The 15,953-nt window shown below is 45.2% G+C and overlaps 1 protein-coding gene across 1 annotated transcript in view; it reads right to left on the bottom strand.

Moving 5' to 3' along the window:
- Positions 1 to 653: 653 nt before the first annotated feature.
- Positions 654 to 15,953, bottom strand: part of LOC147459112 (uncharacterized) — a 75,569-nt gene continuing 60,269 nt past the window's right edge. Inside the window, exons 9-10 of the mRNA XM_086510448.1 lie at positions 974 to 1,117; positions 654 to 895 (exon numbers count right to left, since the gene is read on the bottom strand). Of these exons, the coding sequence (XP_086366574.1) occupies positions 1,067 to 1,117 (51 nt within the window). The 3' untranslated portion in view covers positions 654 to 895; positions 974 to 1,066. The remainder of the gene's footprint in view (positions 896 to 973; positions 1,118 to 15,953) is intronic.

Below are 15,953 nucleotides of genomic sequence, written 5' to 3'. Positions count from 1 at the left end.
GACACAAAAGAAGGTGGATTGCCTAGAGCTTGCAATTTGAAACAGAAAACTCAAGAGTATGATTTTTCTCCACCCATACCCGTTTCTTTTCTTATTTCGGGATCCTGGACATGATGCAATTTTGAGCAGACACCCATCGCCTAGACCGAGATTGATCTTTGCCATTGATTCACATAACAAAGCTTCCCCACATTCCAATTTTTATCTTCGAGTGATACAAAGCTGTTACATATCTCTAGTGATTCATTGGTGTATGTTAAATCCTGCACAAGAAGAAAAGTTCTACTTCAAAAATTGTAGTTAAAATTTTACCAAACGGCTCCCTCTAGTACTCTTTAATTTTGGCAAAAAGGATATGAGCCAATCCAGAAATTATCCAATTTCTCCTGTATTTGCCAAAAAGGCTAATCACCCATCACAGGTTTTGCAAATGTGATCTCTACACGATTATCAAACAAGTATGCACACCATTCCGATAGGAAGGTGACATGAAAGCACTCAAAATGTTTGTGCAACTTAACGAGGTTTGCATACAGACATGATACACATTGATGCTTCCCTGATGTTGATTGAAGCATATGGGTTTCACGATAGAGCTTGAAGCTGTCAAGATCTGGAAAAGCCAACAAAAGATCAGTATATTCGCCCACATTTTCATCTAGCGTAACATATCATTTCCTGTCTTTCTGCGACTTTGTTCTTGAAGATTCAGGAGCTAAACTCGTTCTATGAATGAACTAGATCAATACTCTCTCTATATTTTCTGAGCTTTGGAATCGGTATAAGAACCTGCAACTGATGTAAATACACTGAAAGTTCTGTGGTGTCTCCAGAGAGACCGGCACCAAAATGCACCTTGAACAAATCATGTTACCATTTGCAGCAGAAAAATTGGCTGCAAACAAAAGTCTAGTTATCTGAAAGATGCATCAATGGAAAACCATTTTGCAAGAGATCTTTTAGAAAGACTCACTTGGCATTCAGCATGGTAAGAAATCTCTTTTGTACTTCAAATTGTGTACTTTTAGTCCTCATTGCCTCTGAAAATGTCCATGAAGAGCTAGCACTATACCATGTCCCTTTTTCTGCATAAAGTCATGCCATCCCCTACTGGCACCTGTATCACATCAAAAGCTAAGTGACATAGACGAACACATGGGTAGAAAGCCAATCAACAAAGGTCCATGACTAACTACTCAAAGATCATTAATTGCCAAGGGTGTCTTCTTCCAACCATGGGCAACTTCAACGTGAACCTGAGTACAGCACTTTAAAGCTCATTGCACAATAAGGTGCACGAAGAACTGTGTGCCTATTTCTGTCTCCCATAACACGAAGGTCAATGTTATATGCCCGGATTCACCTTCAAAGGAAAGTGCAAGGTATAGACTCGTGGTAGTAATCTCCATCATGCATAGTATTGACTAAATACTACAACATCCCCACTAACGTTTTCAATACCAAAGAGTGGGTAGAACTCAGTACCAATATAAGCTCCCACACCCCCAACCCATGCTCACGTTCGCTCGCGCAAACACACACCCACATGCACAGACTTCACTTTTGAAATAGTAATGGGAAACCTCAAAATGAGGAAAACCCAGAGTATATCATATACAAGAACTGCCCAAGATCATAGTGAACAAAGGCATAGTCAAAATGCATATGAGAAAAGGGCATACAATGACGGGTCAATCTCCTGTAGAGATAGACAATCATAAAAATAAAAACGCAAAGATTGTCTGAGAAATAAATGGTCTAAATCGGTGACTCATCAAGAACAGACCAATTTCTCCTCTGCCAAATCATCCACATGGCCTAGTATTGGAGCCAACCTAGGAAAACCTCTGTACTGTTTGAGAGTAGGAGCAAGAATGCCAAACATCCAAAAATGTTTCCCAAAAAACACAGAAGGGAAACAAGCTCGAAGAAGCTCTACTATACGCTCCAACAAATTTGCGAGAGGCAGTACAATTCCATCGTCGATGAGGAACTGTTTCAACCGACGCAACACAAACATAACAAATAGAGGATGTCCCATGGCGGCTTGCCAGAAAAGACCCACCTGGAAGAGCTACAAGCAAGCGGCACCATAGATACAATTGACATTTTAAAGGCATCTTTCTGCTCCCATATCATCTTGAGTCGTTTTCTCCACTAAGGCAAAGACTCATGCATTCTCCAAATTCTGTTTGCATAATCATGAACCCATTGTCCAGGAAGGAGGAAAGTGTAAAATGAATGCACAGAAAACTGAAGCAGAGACAAAGGATCACAGCCCAATGTAGGCTCCAATCCGCTAATCTTTCTGACTCATCTAGAGGAGGAATAGGCTCAAAACGTAGCAGAAAATTCTGAATCTTTCTCCATAGGGGATGCTAATGATAGCCAAGGCCAAATTTAGCAGAAGCAACTACAAGAGACGGCACTTGACCTCTATCATCTTTAATGAAGTAAACACCTTTCTTGCACCAAAATAAGCCTTCCTATGCTCTGAACAGCCAATGGTTCATACAAAACTCTACTCCATTGAATACTTTCCAAACGAAGTGAATTAGCACCATTGTTCAATCATACACTCTAGTGAAGAAACTCTAAAAGCTTTTTCCAAGCTAAAATCAGCTTTGTAGAGAGTGGACACAACTAGGAATTTTTCCATCAGAATGACCAAAATCGCATCCCAATGCGGGACCGTCCAACTGTCAAAAGATGTAGCCTAAAAACACACGTCTGCTAACATAGTGTTCGGGGGTCATCTCTGAGATGCAAACTCAAGCAATAAAGAGGTCTTTCGTGCCAATGCACGAAAGTGTATGTCAACAACATTCAAACCACCATGCGTTTCGGAAAACAAAGCCTCTTGACAAACATAAGGTGAAGGCCCTTTTTAGCATGTTTAGTTTTCCAGATAATCAATATCCATGGCCAAAAACAGAAAACAATCTATGCTACTTTCCTCCATATTATCAATGGCAAAAAGAATTGAATATATGCCGCAACGATAGCTTGTACAATTCGTAAATGAACATGCAGTGGCTATGTAGAAAATTTCCAATAGTCACGCTTTTGATTTATTCTTTGTATCACCCATTGAATCATTCTCACATGAGATATGCTAACCCAACGGGTATCCCAAATGTCTAACCTGCTAGTGAAGGAATGTCACCGGGCCAAATCAAACTATGCGAAGGCTCCGCGTTAATGGCTAAAAGTTTGGGTTTCTGAAACACATAAAGGCCGGTAGCCTGCCTAAACAATTTCAGTGCTTCCATTTACCTACGTACACCCGATTGCATATTGCGAGGCATTAAAAAGAAATCATCATCATAAGCTTGTACTACAAATGATTTACCACTTGGCAATTGCAAACCATGTAGTGCACCAGAAGTCAACAAATGATCCAGATATGTATGCAAAGGATCAATAGCCACAACATAAATTAAGGCACTCAAAGGGCACCCTTGTCTAATAGATCTTTGTAGACTCCAGCTATCAGTAAGCCAGGAGCCAAGTATTACGGAAGCATCGATATCACGAAAAAGCCAGTACACTACACTCTACAATCTCAATCCAAAACCTAACTGTGCTAGAGTCATGACAATGTAATCCCAACTAACAGTATCAATGGCTTTGTCAATATGAACTTAAAGTACTAGCACATCTTGTTTAGTATATTTGACATATTCCATGCCAATATATGCATTCAATCTATCATGTAAGAAACCCTTCATTCGATTAGCCAACATCTTAGTAACCAGACCAGACCAACTGTACTAACTGTGTGTCCTGTGAAAGTGACACTGTAGCCTGCTACAGTCCCAACTGAGTGGTGGTGGTGACTTGGCCACGATGTTCACTAGACCACCGTCCGTATCCCTACCACGTGTCACTGCCCAGCCCAAAGAGTCCATCCAGTGTGAACCAGACCAGACCAACTGTACTAACTGTGTGTCCTGTGAAAGTGACACTGTAGCTTACTATAGGTTGCCCGCCACAAGACCGCTCACCGTCTCGGTGAGAGGAATACTGAAAAACTGTGAAAGAAAACCACCAGGTACCGCATCCGTACATCTTTTTTGAAGCAGGTGCGAGGCCCAATTATGACCTTATATGCCTCAGAAGTGGGGTTTAAAACACTGCACTGTTTGCAAACGTCTTAAGCCTTTGAATAGGCCTGAACCCATTATGATTGCATAGTCCAAGAATCCTAATTGGCAAAACAAAATGAGGCTCCACAGCAAAGAGATATGCTCAGTTTGGATCCTTTGCATTTTTATCCTCCATAACCATAGTGAGAGGAAAATGGTTCTCACCCCGATGTAAAGACAAGGAGTTGCACATGCTTGTTGATGCAACTAGCTCCATCGAATTGAAAAAGAGGATCACAGCATTAGAGGATGAGAAAAAGGTCCTCATTGCCAAATCAGGTGAGGATGAGTCTCTGACTTGCTTGTGAAGGCAAAAGCTTTGGAAGTTGCGAGGAAGAGAAAAGTCAACCCATTGAAGCTCAAGACCACGGACTGCAAGAAATGATTGCAGCTGGCGAGAGAATTCGACGCTTGAAGGAGGAGGTTTCTCTGCTCGAACACAAGTAAGTTGCTTGCCAAATCTAGTCAAAACAAAAGATTTACTTGCCATGCTTTACTGGACAGTACTGAGAGGGTGAGTTAGGGGGGCGAGGGGTGGTGAGGGAGCGAGGGGGAGAAGATAGAGGCGAGTGTGTGTGAGGGGGAGGGTAGGGGTGAGAGAAAAAGTGTAGGGGCGAGGGCTGGTGAGGGGGGGACGAATTGGGTAGGGAGGCGAGTTGGGAAGGGGTTGGGCGAGTTGGGAAGGGGGAGGGATGAGTTTGGGAGGGAGGGGGCGAATTGGGTAGGGGTAGGGGTACGAGTTGGAGAGGGGGTTCGACTAATTGGGGAGAGAGGGGGACGAGTTGGGTAGGGAGGGTTGGGCGAGTTGGGGAAGGAGGGGGACGAGTTGGGGAGGGGGAGGTGGGTGGTGGGTAGGGGCGAGTAGGGGGTGGGTAGGGGCGAGTAGGGGAAGGGTAGGGGCGAGGGAAAGGGAGGGGTGAGAAGGGGCGAGGGGAGTGAGGGGGTGAGTAGGGGCGAGTGAGAGTGAGGGGGTGGGTAGGGGCGAGTAAGGGGAGGGTATCGGGGTAGGACGTGTAGAGGGTGGGCAGGGACAAAAGTCAGAGGGGTGGGAAGAAGTGTAAAGGGGGTGTGAAGAGGTCTGTGGGAAGGCCACATAGGGGTTGTCAGAAGGCAGAAGCAAAAACTGAAGAAAATCCAAAACGTACTTTGTGCTTAGAACGTGCTTCCGCGAGACTCAACCCCCACACTTGCGACCTCCACACTTGCTACATCCTTCGGCAAAGATTGAATAGAGACCTCATAACAAGGCATAGACTTGGTAGCTTCCAACCAATCCAGCAAATCTTCTTATGACCCGTCAGGTAGAGTAGGCTGATTTCGTTCAGAGTTTGATTCTATTGACAGGGAATTATGTTGCACCATTGTATCCACACCTCCTTCAAGTTTAATGGGTTTCATTTGGGAGCCAAAAGTATGTATCCACATTGAGTCATTTCCCCAATCATGCAGTGCTTTCGTGTGCCGCAACCATGGTCTACCAATAAGCAGGGGAAATCCTCCCTCAACCTGTGGAAGACGAACCACAACAAAATCCAAACTAAAGGTGAAATTTTGTACCTGCAGAGCCACCTTTTCCACTATGCCCACAGGGTATACTGTCCTCTGGTCGGCCAATGTTACTCTGAAGGGGGCAGGTCTAGTAAGCTGCAGGCCTAAAGACATCATAGTGAACTCAGGCATCATGTTGATGCCAGCTCCACCATCCACAATTACTCCTGAAAATTGATGCCCCAAGAGACGAGGGCTTCTATAATCCGTGAGGGGAGCAGCGTGATGGTGTCACAAGACGGGCACCACGTGCCAGTAGAAAAGAACAGACTGAACAGACTTTTAGCACTTCAATAACAATTGAAACTGAAAGAGAGAGACGACACGCGCCACGGAGTAGCGGAATTCCACCCCAGAGAGTATTAGCCCAAACATTGGCGCCCCTTTCGGTATTTCTTTATATTGCATCAACACTGTACAAGCCGGTACTCCAAACTCTGCACCTTCTCCGGGAAGCATGCCAGAGAATGAGCCCTAACCTCATATTTAAAGGCCCTTGGCCTGAAAAGCAGTTTACATGAAAAGCCTTCAAATTCAAAAGCTTCTCGTCCAAAAGCAAAGCCAAAAATCTGCCAACGTAAATCACGAAAATCCGTACAGCCTGCCACGTCATCAGCTAGCGCAAAACGCGGAAATCCATACAGCCTGCCCGTCATCATGTCAGTGCAATTTTTGAAAATCTGCCACATCATCAGTTTTTGTGTGTGTGCGGGTCCTGCTTTATTTTAATCCTTTATGTCACTAGGACTTCTTCTTCTGTTACTTGTTCTTCTTAGGGTTTAGGCCCCTCGGCCAGCATGTGCAGTTGGCTCCATTCTTTAGGCTTTGACACATCAGCAGTTTGTTACATCTCCCCTTCTTGAAAGAGAGTAATCGTCCACGATTACAGCATATCTGCAAACAACTCAAGTTAGCTTAAAAATTTCTGAGGGACAATCAGTTTGCTCTTTTTATTAACGAGTTAGCTTCTTCTTTTTGCTCTCTTGATCAAGGAGTTAGCTTCTCCTTTCGGCTATTTTGATCAAGGAGTTAGCTTCTCCTTTCTGCTCTTTTGATCAAGGAGTTAGCTTCTCCTTTCGTCCAGATCGGAACTCTTGATATTCCGGCGTAGTAAAATTAGCCATCACACCCAGACCGTACTGATCTTACATGGGTGTCTTGATGCCCTAAAAGATTACATACCCGGGCAATCTCATCCAATTAGGAATATTGAGTAATTGGCACAACACAATGCAACACAAATGCTTACATATGCATGTTACAAGACACAACAAACAGCGCCGCTGAGCACTCCCCCGAGACAAACGGTCTGCGGTATGAAGCTACTCAACGACTACCTCGTCACTCCCCCGGCAAATAACCTAAAAAGGTCCGGGCCATGAGCTCAGAGAATTGTACAACCAAACGCTCCCCAGACCGCACTTAGCGTCGCTTGGAGGTTCAAGCATACAACCAAACGCACCCAAGGCATCGGCCTGCGTCGTTTGGAGGTTTCAAACATACAATGAAACGCTCCCCAGGCATCGGCCTGCGTCGTTCCGAGGTTTTCAAACATACAACGAAACACTCCCTAGGCATCGGCCTGCGTTGTTCCGAGGTTCAAACAATACCAAAACAGGATTTCTCACTTCTCCACCCGGGAGTAAAATCACCAATCAATGAAACCAGTATCAAACCAGAGTCAAACAACTCAAATCGGCACCAAAACAAGTTCAAAACAGATACCATTTATTTCAAACAAATTCCGAACAAGATCACCAAACAAGATCGAACAGAACTCAAACTTAAAAAACAATCTCTCGAAAAGTCGACTGACTATCCAGCCTGAAACCTGCATCAAAAATTAGGGTTAGGTTCCTTCCATAAGGTCGTAGACAACCAGAGCATGGTCCATCAGCTCTTGGACAGACAGTGTTTCTTTGGCGGCGATGGTAGTCCCAATATAGCAATCGCACTGGACCTCCAAGGTCCTCTACTCCTGAAGAGACATCTACTGAAAGATGTCGAGAAATTTCAAGTTATGCTAGGGTTTCCATGGCAAGCATTTCAGGATACCCCACTCTGCCAGAAGTTGCACTCCGAAGGAAGATGTCAGAAACCATACAACTTCGGGCAAAAATTTTCTTGAAAGTTTGCCAAGTCCTTGGAGTGTGCGGCTTGGTAGCTATAGAGATCAACATCCGCATGGCACTACCTCTGAGAAAAACAACAGCTCTTTACAAATCTTGGATCCTTCTCTTGCAAGTGATCTTTATGGCTTATGCCCTGTAAGACATGAGCGGTGAAGACAGGAGCGCGCCCGATGCGCGATGAAGTAAGGGTGGGAATGGCTGATAAGTCCGGGGTCGGAGGCCGAAGATACCTCAAATAAAATTCCAATAGCTCTGTCTGCTCTTTTGTAGGACTGGTATGCTTAAAAGCACACGCCTTATGCTCTGATACCACAAGACGGGCAACAAATGCCAGTAGAAAAGAACAGACTGAACAGATTTTTAGCACTTCAATAGCAACTGAAACTGAAAGAGAGAGACGACACGCGACACGGAGTGGCGGAATTCCACCCCAGAGAGTATTAGCCCAAACATTGGCGCCCCTTTCGGTATTTCTTTATATTGCATCAACACTGTACAAACCGGTACTCCAAACTCTACACGTTCTCCAGGAAGCATGCTAGAGAATGAGCCCTAACCTCATATTTGAAGACCCTTGGCCTGAAAAGCAGTTTACATGAAAAGCCTTCAAGCTCAAAAGCTTCTGGTCCAAAAGCAAAGCCAAAAAGCTGCCAACATAAAGCACGGAAATCTGTACAGCCTGCCACGTCATCAGTCAACGCAAAACACGGAAATCCGTATAGTCTGCCACATCATCATGTCAGTGCAATTTTTGAAAATATGCCACCTCATCAGTTTTTGTGTGTGTGCAGGTCCTGCTTTATTTTAATCCTTTATGTCACTTGGGGCCCCATCGGACGGGGTCCCCATAAGTTGGTAGGACTTCTTCTTCTGTTACTTGTTCTCTTAGGGTTTAGGCCTCTCGGCCAGCATCTGCAAGTTGACTCCATTCTTTAGGCTTTGACACGTCAGCAGTTTGTTACAGATGGGATATCATATAGGACTCAGATGGTTGCACTGGGAGGTGCCCGCCACTAGGACCTGCTCCGCGGTAAAGTGATTGAATAAATGTAAGGATGTCACCTCGAAGACTCACATCTAGCCGCAGCATGTCATAGAGCGACACTTGTTGAAAGGTGTTCTTCAAGATTGTCTCTACTGTAGGCTTTTCTTTTTCTTCCAGTGGATTTTCTGGTACCTTGATCTGTTGTAGATCAGCAACTGCTTGCAAGAAGGCTTCATCAATATTGGAGAGCAAAGATTTGGATTCTTGCTTGTCACTGGGGGATGGCTTGTCAGCAGCTGAAGGCAGGGTATCCACTGTTGTGAGAATGTGTGGGGGAGATGAACTTGCTGGAATGCTAAGATCGAGAGTGGCTCTCTGGGCCCGAGTGAGGACACCCAATGGCTCCTCTACCAACTGCAACTTATTTTGAGGAGTAACCAGGTGGGTAGAAGGGGGCGGCTGAGGAACGTTGCTAACTGCTATCAGATTGAGCTTGGAAAAGGTAAACTCATTCTGGCTTTGACTTAGGTTTGAAGCCGTGGATGCACGAAGTTTAGGGCTATCCTTACTGTAGTGATCCTTCGTTTCAAGGCAATGACAGCAGGGAGGGGCCCTTCGGGCAAAGAGCATTTGCTTTGGTAATGACCATATTCCCCGCATCTGTAGCACAAAATGGGCCGATTCAATGGGCGAGCCCAAGGGCGAGGTGGTCCTTGCTCCTAGTGCATGGAGTTGGAGGTGGAGGCATAGAAGCTTTAAGGTGATGAGGGAGAATGGGTATGATAAAAGCTCTGAGACGGAGAAGTACTTTGCATACCTTGCATAGGATGGGCTGTCAATAAAGATGGCATGTGGTGCGGATGGCCACAGGGAGAAACCATGTTGGATGCAGATGCTGGCCCTTGTTGAAGAGTAGGACCAAGACTTTGTTGTATTTGTCGCAATCCCTTGAGGTAGTAGCAGTCCTTGTCCTCATGTCCAGACTTTTCATAGAAGTGGCTGTAAACCCGAAGGGGGCATTCATGTGGAGGGTGCCCTGGAGAGCGGCATGAGCTGCACCAAACCATAGCCTTAGTCTCCTGCTAAGACTTGAGCTCTTTTAGCTCGCGCTTGATCCGTTCCAATGCCTCGTGATGTGGAGGCTTCTCCTGTCTAAGAGAGGACCTCTCCTCTTGAAGAGCTCGCTGTAACGTTAGGGCTTCAGTTCCCTGCGTAAAGAAGTTAAAGGATCAGAAGGACTTTCCAAAAACACTGAGGGGGTCTCTACTTGGGGGGAATTGGTGAACAACTTCCTAGCTCCCTCTATCCTAGTAGCAGCCGCGACAAACTCCTCCAGAGTGGCGTCAGGTCGAAGACTCTCTCGGAGTTTTTGCTGAGAAGTTTTAGGAAGAGCCTTCTCCACCCACTTCTTAACCATAAATTCACCCGGTTGCTGAGGAAGCTTGGCAACCAGAGACTTGATTTTAGTCAAAAGTCTCCTCTGGCTGGAGCACCATGTTGGCCAACTCATCCAAAACCTTTTCCTGGTAGCCACCTTGCATGAATGCCGCACAGAAGTGTTGTCTTAAAGCTGCCCAAGTTGCAAAATGATTCTCTGCAAACTGACTGTACCACTTGTCTGCTAAGCCATCCAAGGTAGATGGAAAGAGTACCAAATAAGCATCTTCTCTATTAAGACCACGACCTCTACAGAGAGATACAAACCTCCTTGCATGGTTGTCTGCATCTTTTGAGGAGAGTCTCTTGAAGGTAGGAAACTTGATGTTTACTCACAGGTACAATGGTGGTGTCGAGGCTCAGATGTGCAACGATGGTGTAGACGTGCTGTGTATAGACTCGCTACTCTAGACAATGACGCTCGATCATATATGAAGAAGATAATAATCCTGACCCCACAGCTACTACTCACATGTACAATCATAAAGAGCCACCAAAGGCTCATAAATGTCAGCCATCTAAGTCTATCTCCCAACTGAGTGGTGGTGGTAACCTAGCCACGATGTCCACTAGACCAGGTGTCACTGCCCAGCCCAGAGAGTCCATCCAATGTGAACCAGACCAGACCAACTATACTAACTGTGTCCTGTGAAAGTGACATTGTAGCCTGCTACAATGCCGAAAGGCGGGCTTTAACGGTTTTCTTGGGCACTATCCAAGCCTGAGAGGTTGATACCTATTCTTTCCCTTTATCTTTAACATTTGAAGCAGCAGGAAGTGCAGGCAATTGTAATTGCTTCACTTTGCATTTATTCGCCCCAACAATCCAGGAAGAAGCTGAAGCACCTTTGGTTTGTACCTCAGAAGAAGATTGGACATCCATCTTAGGAGGGCAAATGACTTTGCCCAACTGGGCAGCCAACAAGGGAAGAAAGTGACCGCCAAGTGCGAGAAAAGTCCACCACCTCAACCCAGACGGGGCACTTGTGACGAATAACGCTCTGATAAACCTTGGTGAGAGCCTAGGGCAAAACATGAGTCATTGTGTATTGAAGAAGAGACGAGACATTTCAAGCAAAGCATCCCTGGCATCCATGTCTAGCAACAAGACTTCATAAAATTCTCTGGCACCAAAGAAAACCCCCCCAACTGCTTGCCGCTTGAGTAAGAAATCAACCCATTGGCCTACATCTTGAGCAGTAGGCATTTTGCCGAAGAAGAAGAGAATCATTGCATTTAGGGCATATTGAGCAACGGGGTCCATAAGTTCCTACACAGAAATGTGCACTTCCATGATAGAAGCAGGCCTTTCCCAAGCTTGGCGTGCATCTTCAAAATCCTCATGTAAACATTCTTTGATCAAATTCACGGCATCCATAGCCGAATTCTCCATGGCTTTTTGGCGTTTGTAAATGCACTACTCTGGTGGATTCATCAAACAACGTAATCATGTTTCTAGATCTGTGGCTAATCCGAGTGCACCACACACTCACACACACTACACGCTATACTTAGGCTTCGCACACACTTTTTTTTTTGTATATTAATTTGATTAACCTATGGAAAACCTCAAAGCGAGGAAAACCCACCAAAAAGATCAGGTACAAGGGAAGTAACATAGAAGTGTTCGGCTGTACAAAATGGCTAAAAGCATTCATAGGAAAGCTGATGTAGCTCTGCAATGATATCACCAACTTCCAAGGTGAACCGTAAAGACTGCCTAAGAGAAAGCTTGAAGAACAGAAAGGAATCTACATGAATGCGATGGAACATATAGCCATTACGCTACCGCCATAGGCTCTAGTAAGTCCAAAATCTGACCCACATGAAGAAGACCGCGAAGAGCTACAACGCCGGCAAGAAAATGTAAAATGCCCAAAACCGTTTATGGAAGACCGTCGTGGGAAAACGGAGCCGCATGCATGCCGACACGCAGCCAAGGAAATTTTGAGTAATGCAACAATCCCACAACAAGTGACAAACATTCCTTTCTGCAGCCGAGCAACGGACACAGGATGAAGGGCAGATATGGCGTGTCCTAAGAAAAGTGCCCATCGGGAGCACACCAAGCAAACAACGCGAAAGAACTCTCAAGTTGTGAAAATGACTTGGTCTTCTTTTTGTGGTGCCTTCTTCCATGCCTAGATCTCGAAGTAGAGGAAGACGAACTTGTCTCCCATGATGACGAAGAGGGTGAAGACTATCGACGTCTTTGCCTTTGGACGTAAAGAGAGATGGTAATTGTAGTGAAGGGGGCTTCTTGGGGTGATGGTAGAGGAAAATTCAGCAATTGGGAGATGGTGCAATGGGAGGGGAAGAGGCTTATTTATAGGTGGAGTGGTCTCCTTTGAAATTCAAGGTCTCCTTTGAATTTCAAGGTTTCCTTTGAAATTCGAGGCATCTGTTGAAATTCAAGGCATCCTTTGAAATTCGAGGCCTCTGTTGAAATTCAAGGCCTTGTTTTAAATTCAAGGCTTCTTCGTAGAATCTTCCAAAACGTTCTAGAAGCTTCTAGAACCTTCCTTCCTTAATAAACTGTTCACAAAAAGAAATAACAATACGGGTATCAAATGTGTTGTGTAGATGATGATTCTAGATTCAAAACATAAATCCAAAATGCTTGTAGAGACATATAAGCATTCAAAGCATCTCAGTGGGAGTGTGCATTATCAATTTTCTAACCCACTGCGTGGGTCCACCTTAACTAGTGATTACTCATCAGTGGCCATCCTAAATGCACTATTCTACCCAGTCTTGAATTCAAAGAGGAAAACAATTTTCAAATGCAAAAGAGGATACAAGATTTGTTTTCAATTGAGTTCTGACGGGAGGGACAGATAGAGGAGTAGCCACCACTCCAAAGCTCAGCTCATACTCAAACCCACAATACTCTCATTGACCGTGAGACGCCCACAACGGAGGAGAGGAGCTTCACAGCATCAACGAAGATTATAGTAAAGGGTTCGAGCCTTACTATCTCGATATCTAGAGTGCAGATGAGCATGGATTCATCACCAATTATATCGCCCTCTTGTATTGGGCACCCATTGTATAAGTGGTCGTATAAGTGGTCACACATACCCCACATAGTTCCAGCTAGTAGCACTCCTAGATTCATTTTAGTATCTCTTTTTTTGTTCCCAGACATGGTATCAAATTCACCAGTTTGTAACGAATTGGTCTCATAGGTCATTTTGGCATTTTGAAGACGTTAATATATCGTTTCTTTTCATTTCCTCTCTCTCTCTCTCTCTCTCTCTCTCTCTCTCTCTCTCTCTCTCTCTCTCTCTCTCTCTCTCGTGTAATATAGGACCCCGAGCCAGAGTTACATTACATATGTCACCGCCGAGTATAATATGAGATATGAGGCCGCTTCTACTATCTATTCAGAGGGTTTCGTACCGCTCTCTAGGGTCATGAGGTACTAGGATCAGAGATGCCTCAGATTATACTTATTGAAGCTACACAACATAGAGAGGACCTCTTGAGGAGAGCCCAAAGAGAGAGATACAACTAAAGCGACAGATTACAGATTTCTTTCAATCACAGACTGAGGAGCCAGACTAGCACGCCCCACCATATAGCGGCACCAGAGGCACATTGCTTGATCGGGCGATAGAGTTGGGGCGGTTCGGCACCCCTGGATGAGGGGGCCCTCTCGACATCGATAGAGATTATGACAAAAGATCCACACCATACTAGCACAACACATGAGTCGTCTTGCCAGAATGCTCACTCTGGAGGACACTGATGTTATCCGCCATCGTCCGATGAGAGGTGTCTTTGGATACTAATGTACATGTATATGATGCTTCAATTGCGAGAGAGCCCCATCACCCCTGCCCCTTATTCCAGTTAGATGTTTAGTTGTTTTTCCAGTTTTTCAGTTTTCACAGACATTGTATCAGATTCACCAACATTGTAAACTTTTGGTCTCATAGGTCATCTTGGCCTTTTGAAGACGTTAATATATCATTTCGTTTCATTTCACATCTCTCTCTCTCTCTCTCTCTCTCTCTCTCTCTCTCTCTCTCTCTCTCTCTCTCTCTCTCTCTCTCTCTCTCTCTCAGGTACGCACTCCGGAAGGGGTATCTGATTTAGTTCACTCTACTATTGGAGTGAAACAGGGATGCCCATTGTCTCCTACTCTATTTGGTATGTATGTTGATGAGGTGTCTGATTACATCGACAGAGAGGGTGACAGAGGTGCACAGCTGGCAGGGACGTGGATCCCATTGTTGCTATATGCTGATGATATTGTGCTGATATCCGACTCACGAGAAGGTATGCAACGACAGTTGGATGCACTACGCAGTTTTGCAAGGATAGTGGATTGTGTGTAAACCTAGGTAAAACCAAGGTTATGGTGTTTAACACCACACCGCAATGGGTCAGGAGATCAGTACCTACTTTCAAATATGGTCAGGAGATGGTGGAGTATACAGATGCATACACTTACCTGGGGGTAGTCTTTACTGGGCCGAGATTCTCCTCGAGAAGAGCGGCAGAGACTAGACTAACCAGAGCTGGTGCGGCTCTGGGAGGAATGGAGAGGATGTGTTCGCAGGTTCAGTTCCAGGAACCTAGGACAAAGTTATGGCTCTTTGATACTCTGGTTGCCTCTACTATGTTATATGGGGTGCAAGTTTGGGGACCTTCTGTAGGCCAGGAGGGTTGGAGGTGTATGGAGAAGCCCCTGGTATCTATGATCTCTCGGCTGATTAGAGCCAAGGCTTCCGTACCGCATGATATCATTCGAGCGGAATTAGCTGCTCCCCCTATGGTGATTGAGGCACTTACTAGATCAGTCTCTTTTGTACACAGTCTCTGGGATACTACCAGAGACAGATATGCCAGGGTGGCTCTAGAGTCCTCCAGACAATTAGCTCTTAATGGGGATACATCATGCTGGTATGCACAGATGGCATCATGGTTTCAGACACATGGTTTCACCATGGACAGGTTGCCTCCTTTTCAATACTCTCTACAGGCACCCTTGAGGTCTTTGACGCGGGTAGAGATTAATAGACTCATTCGTCAGGATCTGATTCAACTGGACACAAGGAGGACATGGATAGAGCCGATACAGGAGTTGGGCACAAAGACGGCTTTCTATAGAGAGCATTTTCTCCACCTCACAGGGGATGGGTTTGTAATTCGACCTAGCCATATGGACAGGCATCTTTCTCATGGTGTCCGATGTGCCATTGGCCAGATACGCACGTCCTCACATCAGCTTGAGATTGAGACTGGCAGATTCAGAGGGACACCAGCAGATAGCAGGATATGCCGCTTATGACATCTAGAGCCAGAGACAGAGGTACATTACATATGTCATTGCACAGTGTACTATGAGATACGAGGCCGTTTTCATTGTCTATTCAGAGAAGGTTTCGGGCCACTATCTAGGGTCATGAGTTATGAGGATCAGAGATGTCTTGGGCTATATGTACTTGAGCTACACAGGCATAGAGAAACTTTACTGAGGAGAGCTGAAGAGAGACAACCCCAGAGACAGATCACAGATTTCTTTACACTAGATACTGAACACCCAAAAGAACAGACAAAGGAGCAACCAACAGTGGAGAGGTCTACCCGTACTACTCTCCACTACCCGCACTACTGGCATTCTCATAGACCGTGCATTGGAGCTAGGGAGATCTAGACGACCCCGATGGAGAAGAGGAGCTACACAGTTTCGAA

This window comes from Adiantum capillus-veneris, chromosome 4 (genome assembly GCF_014529385.1).
Source record: "Adiantum capillus-veneris isolate H3 chromosome 4, ASM1452938v2, whole genome shotgun sequence".
NCBI classification, from domain to species: Eukaryota; Viridiplantae; Streptophyta; class Polypodiopsida; order Polypodiales; family Pteridaceae; genus Adiantum; species Adiantum capillus-veneris.
This window is presented reverse-complemented; position numbering and strand designations above follow the sequence as displayed.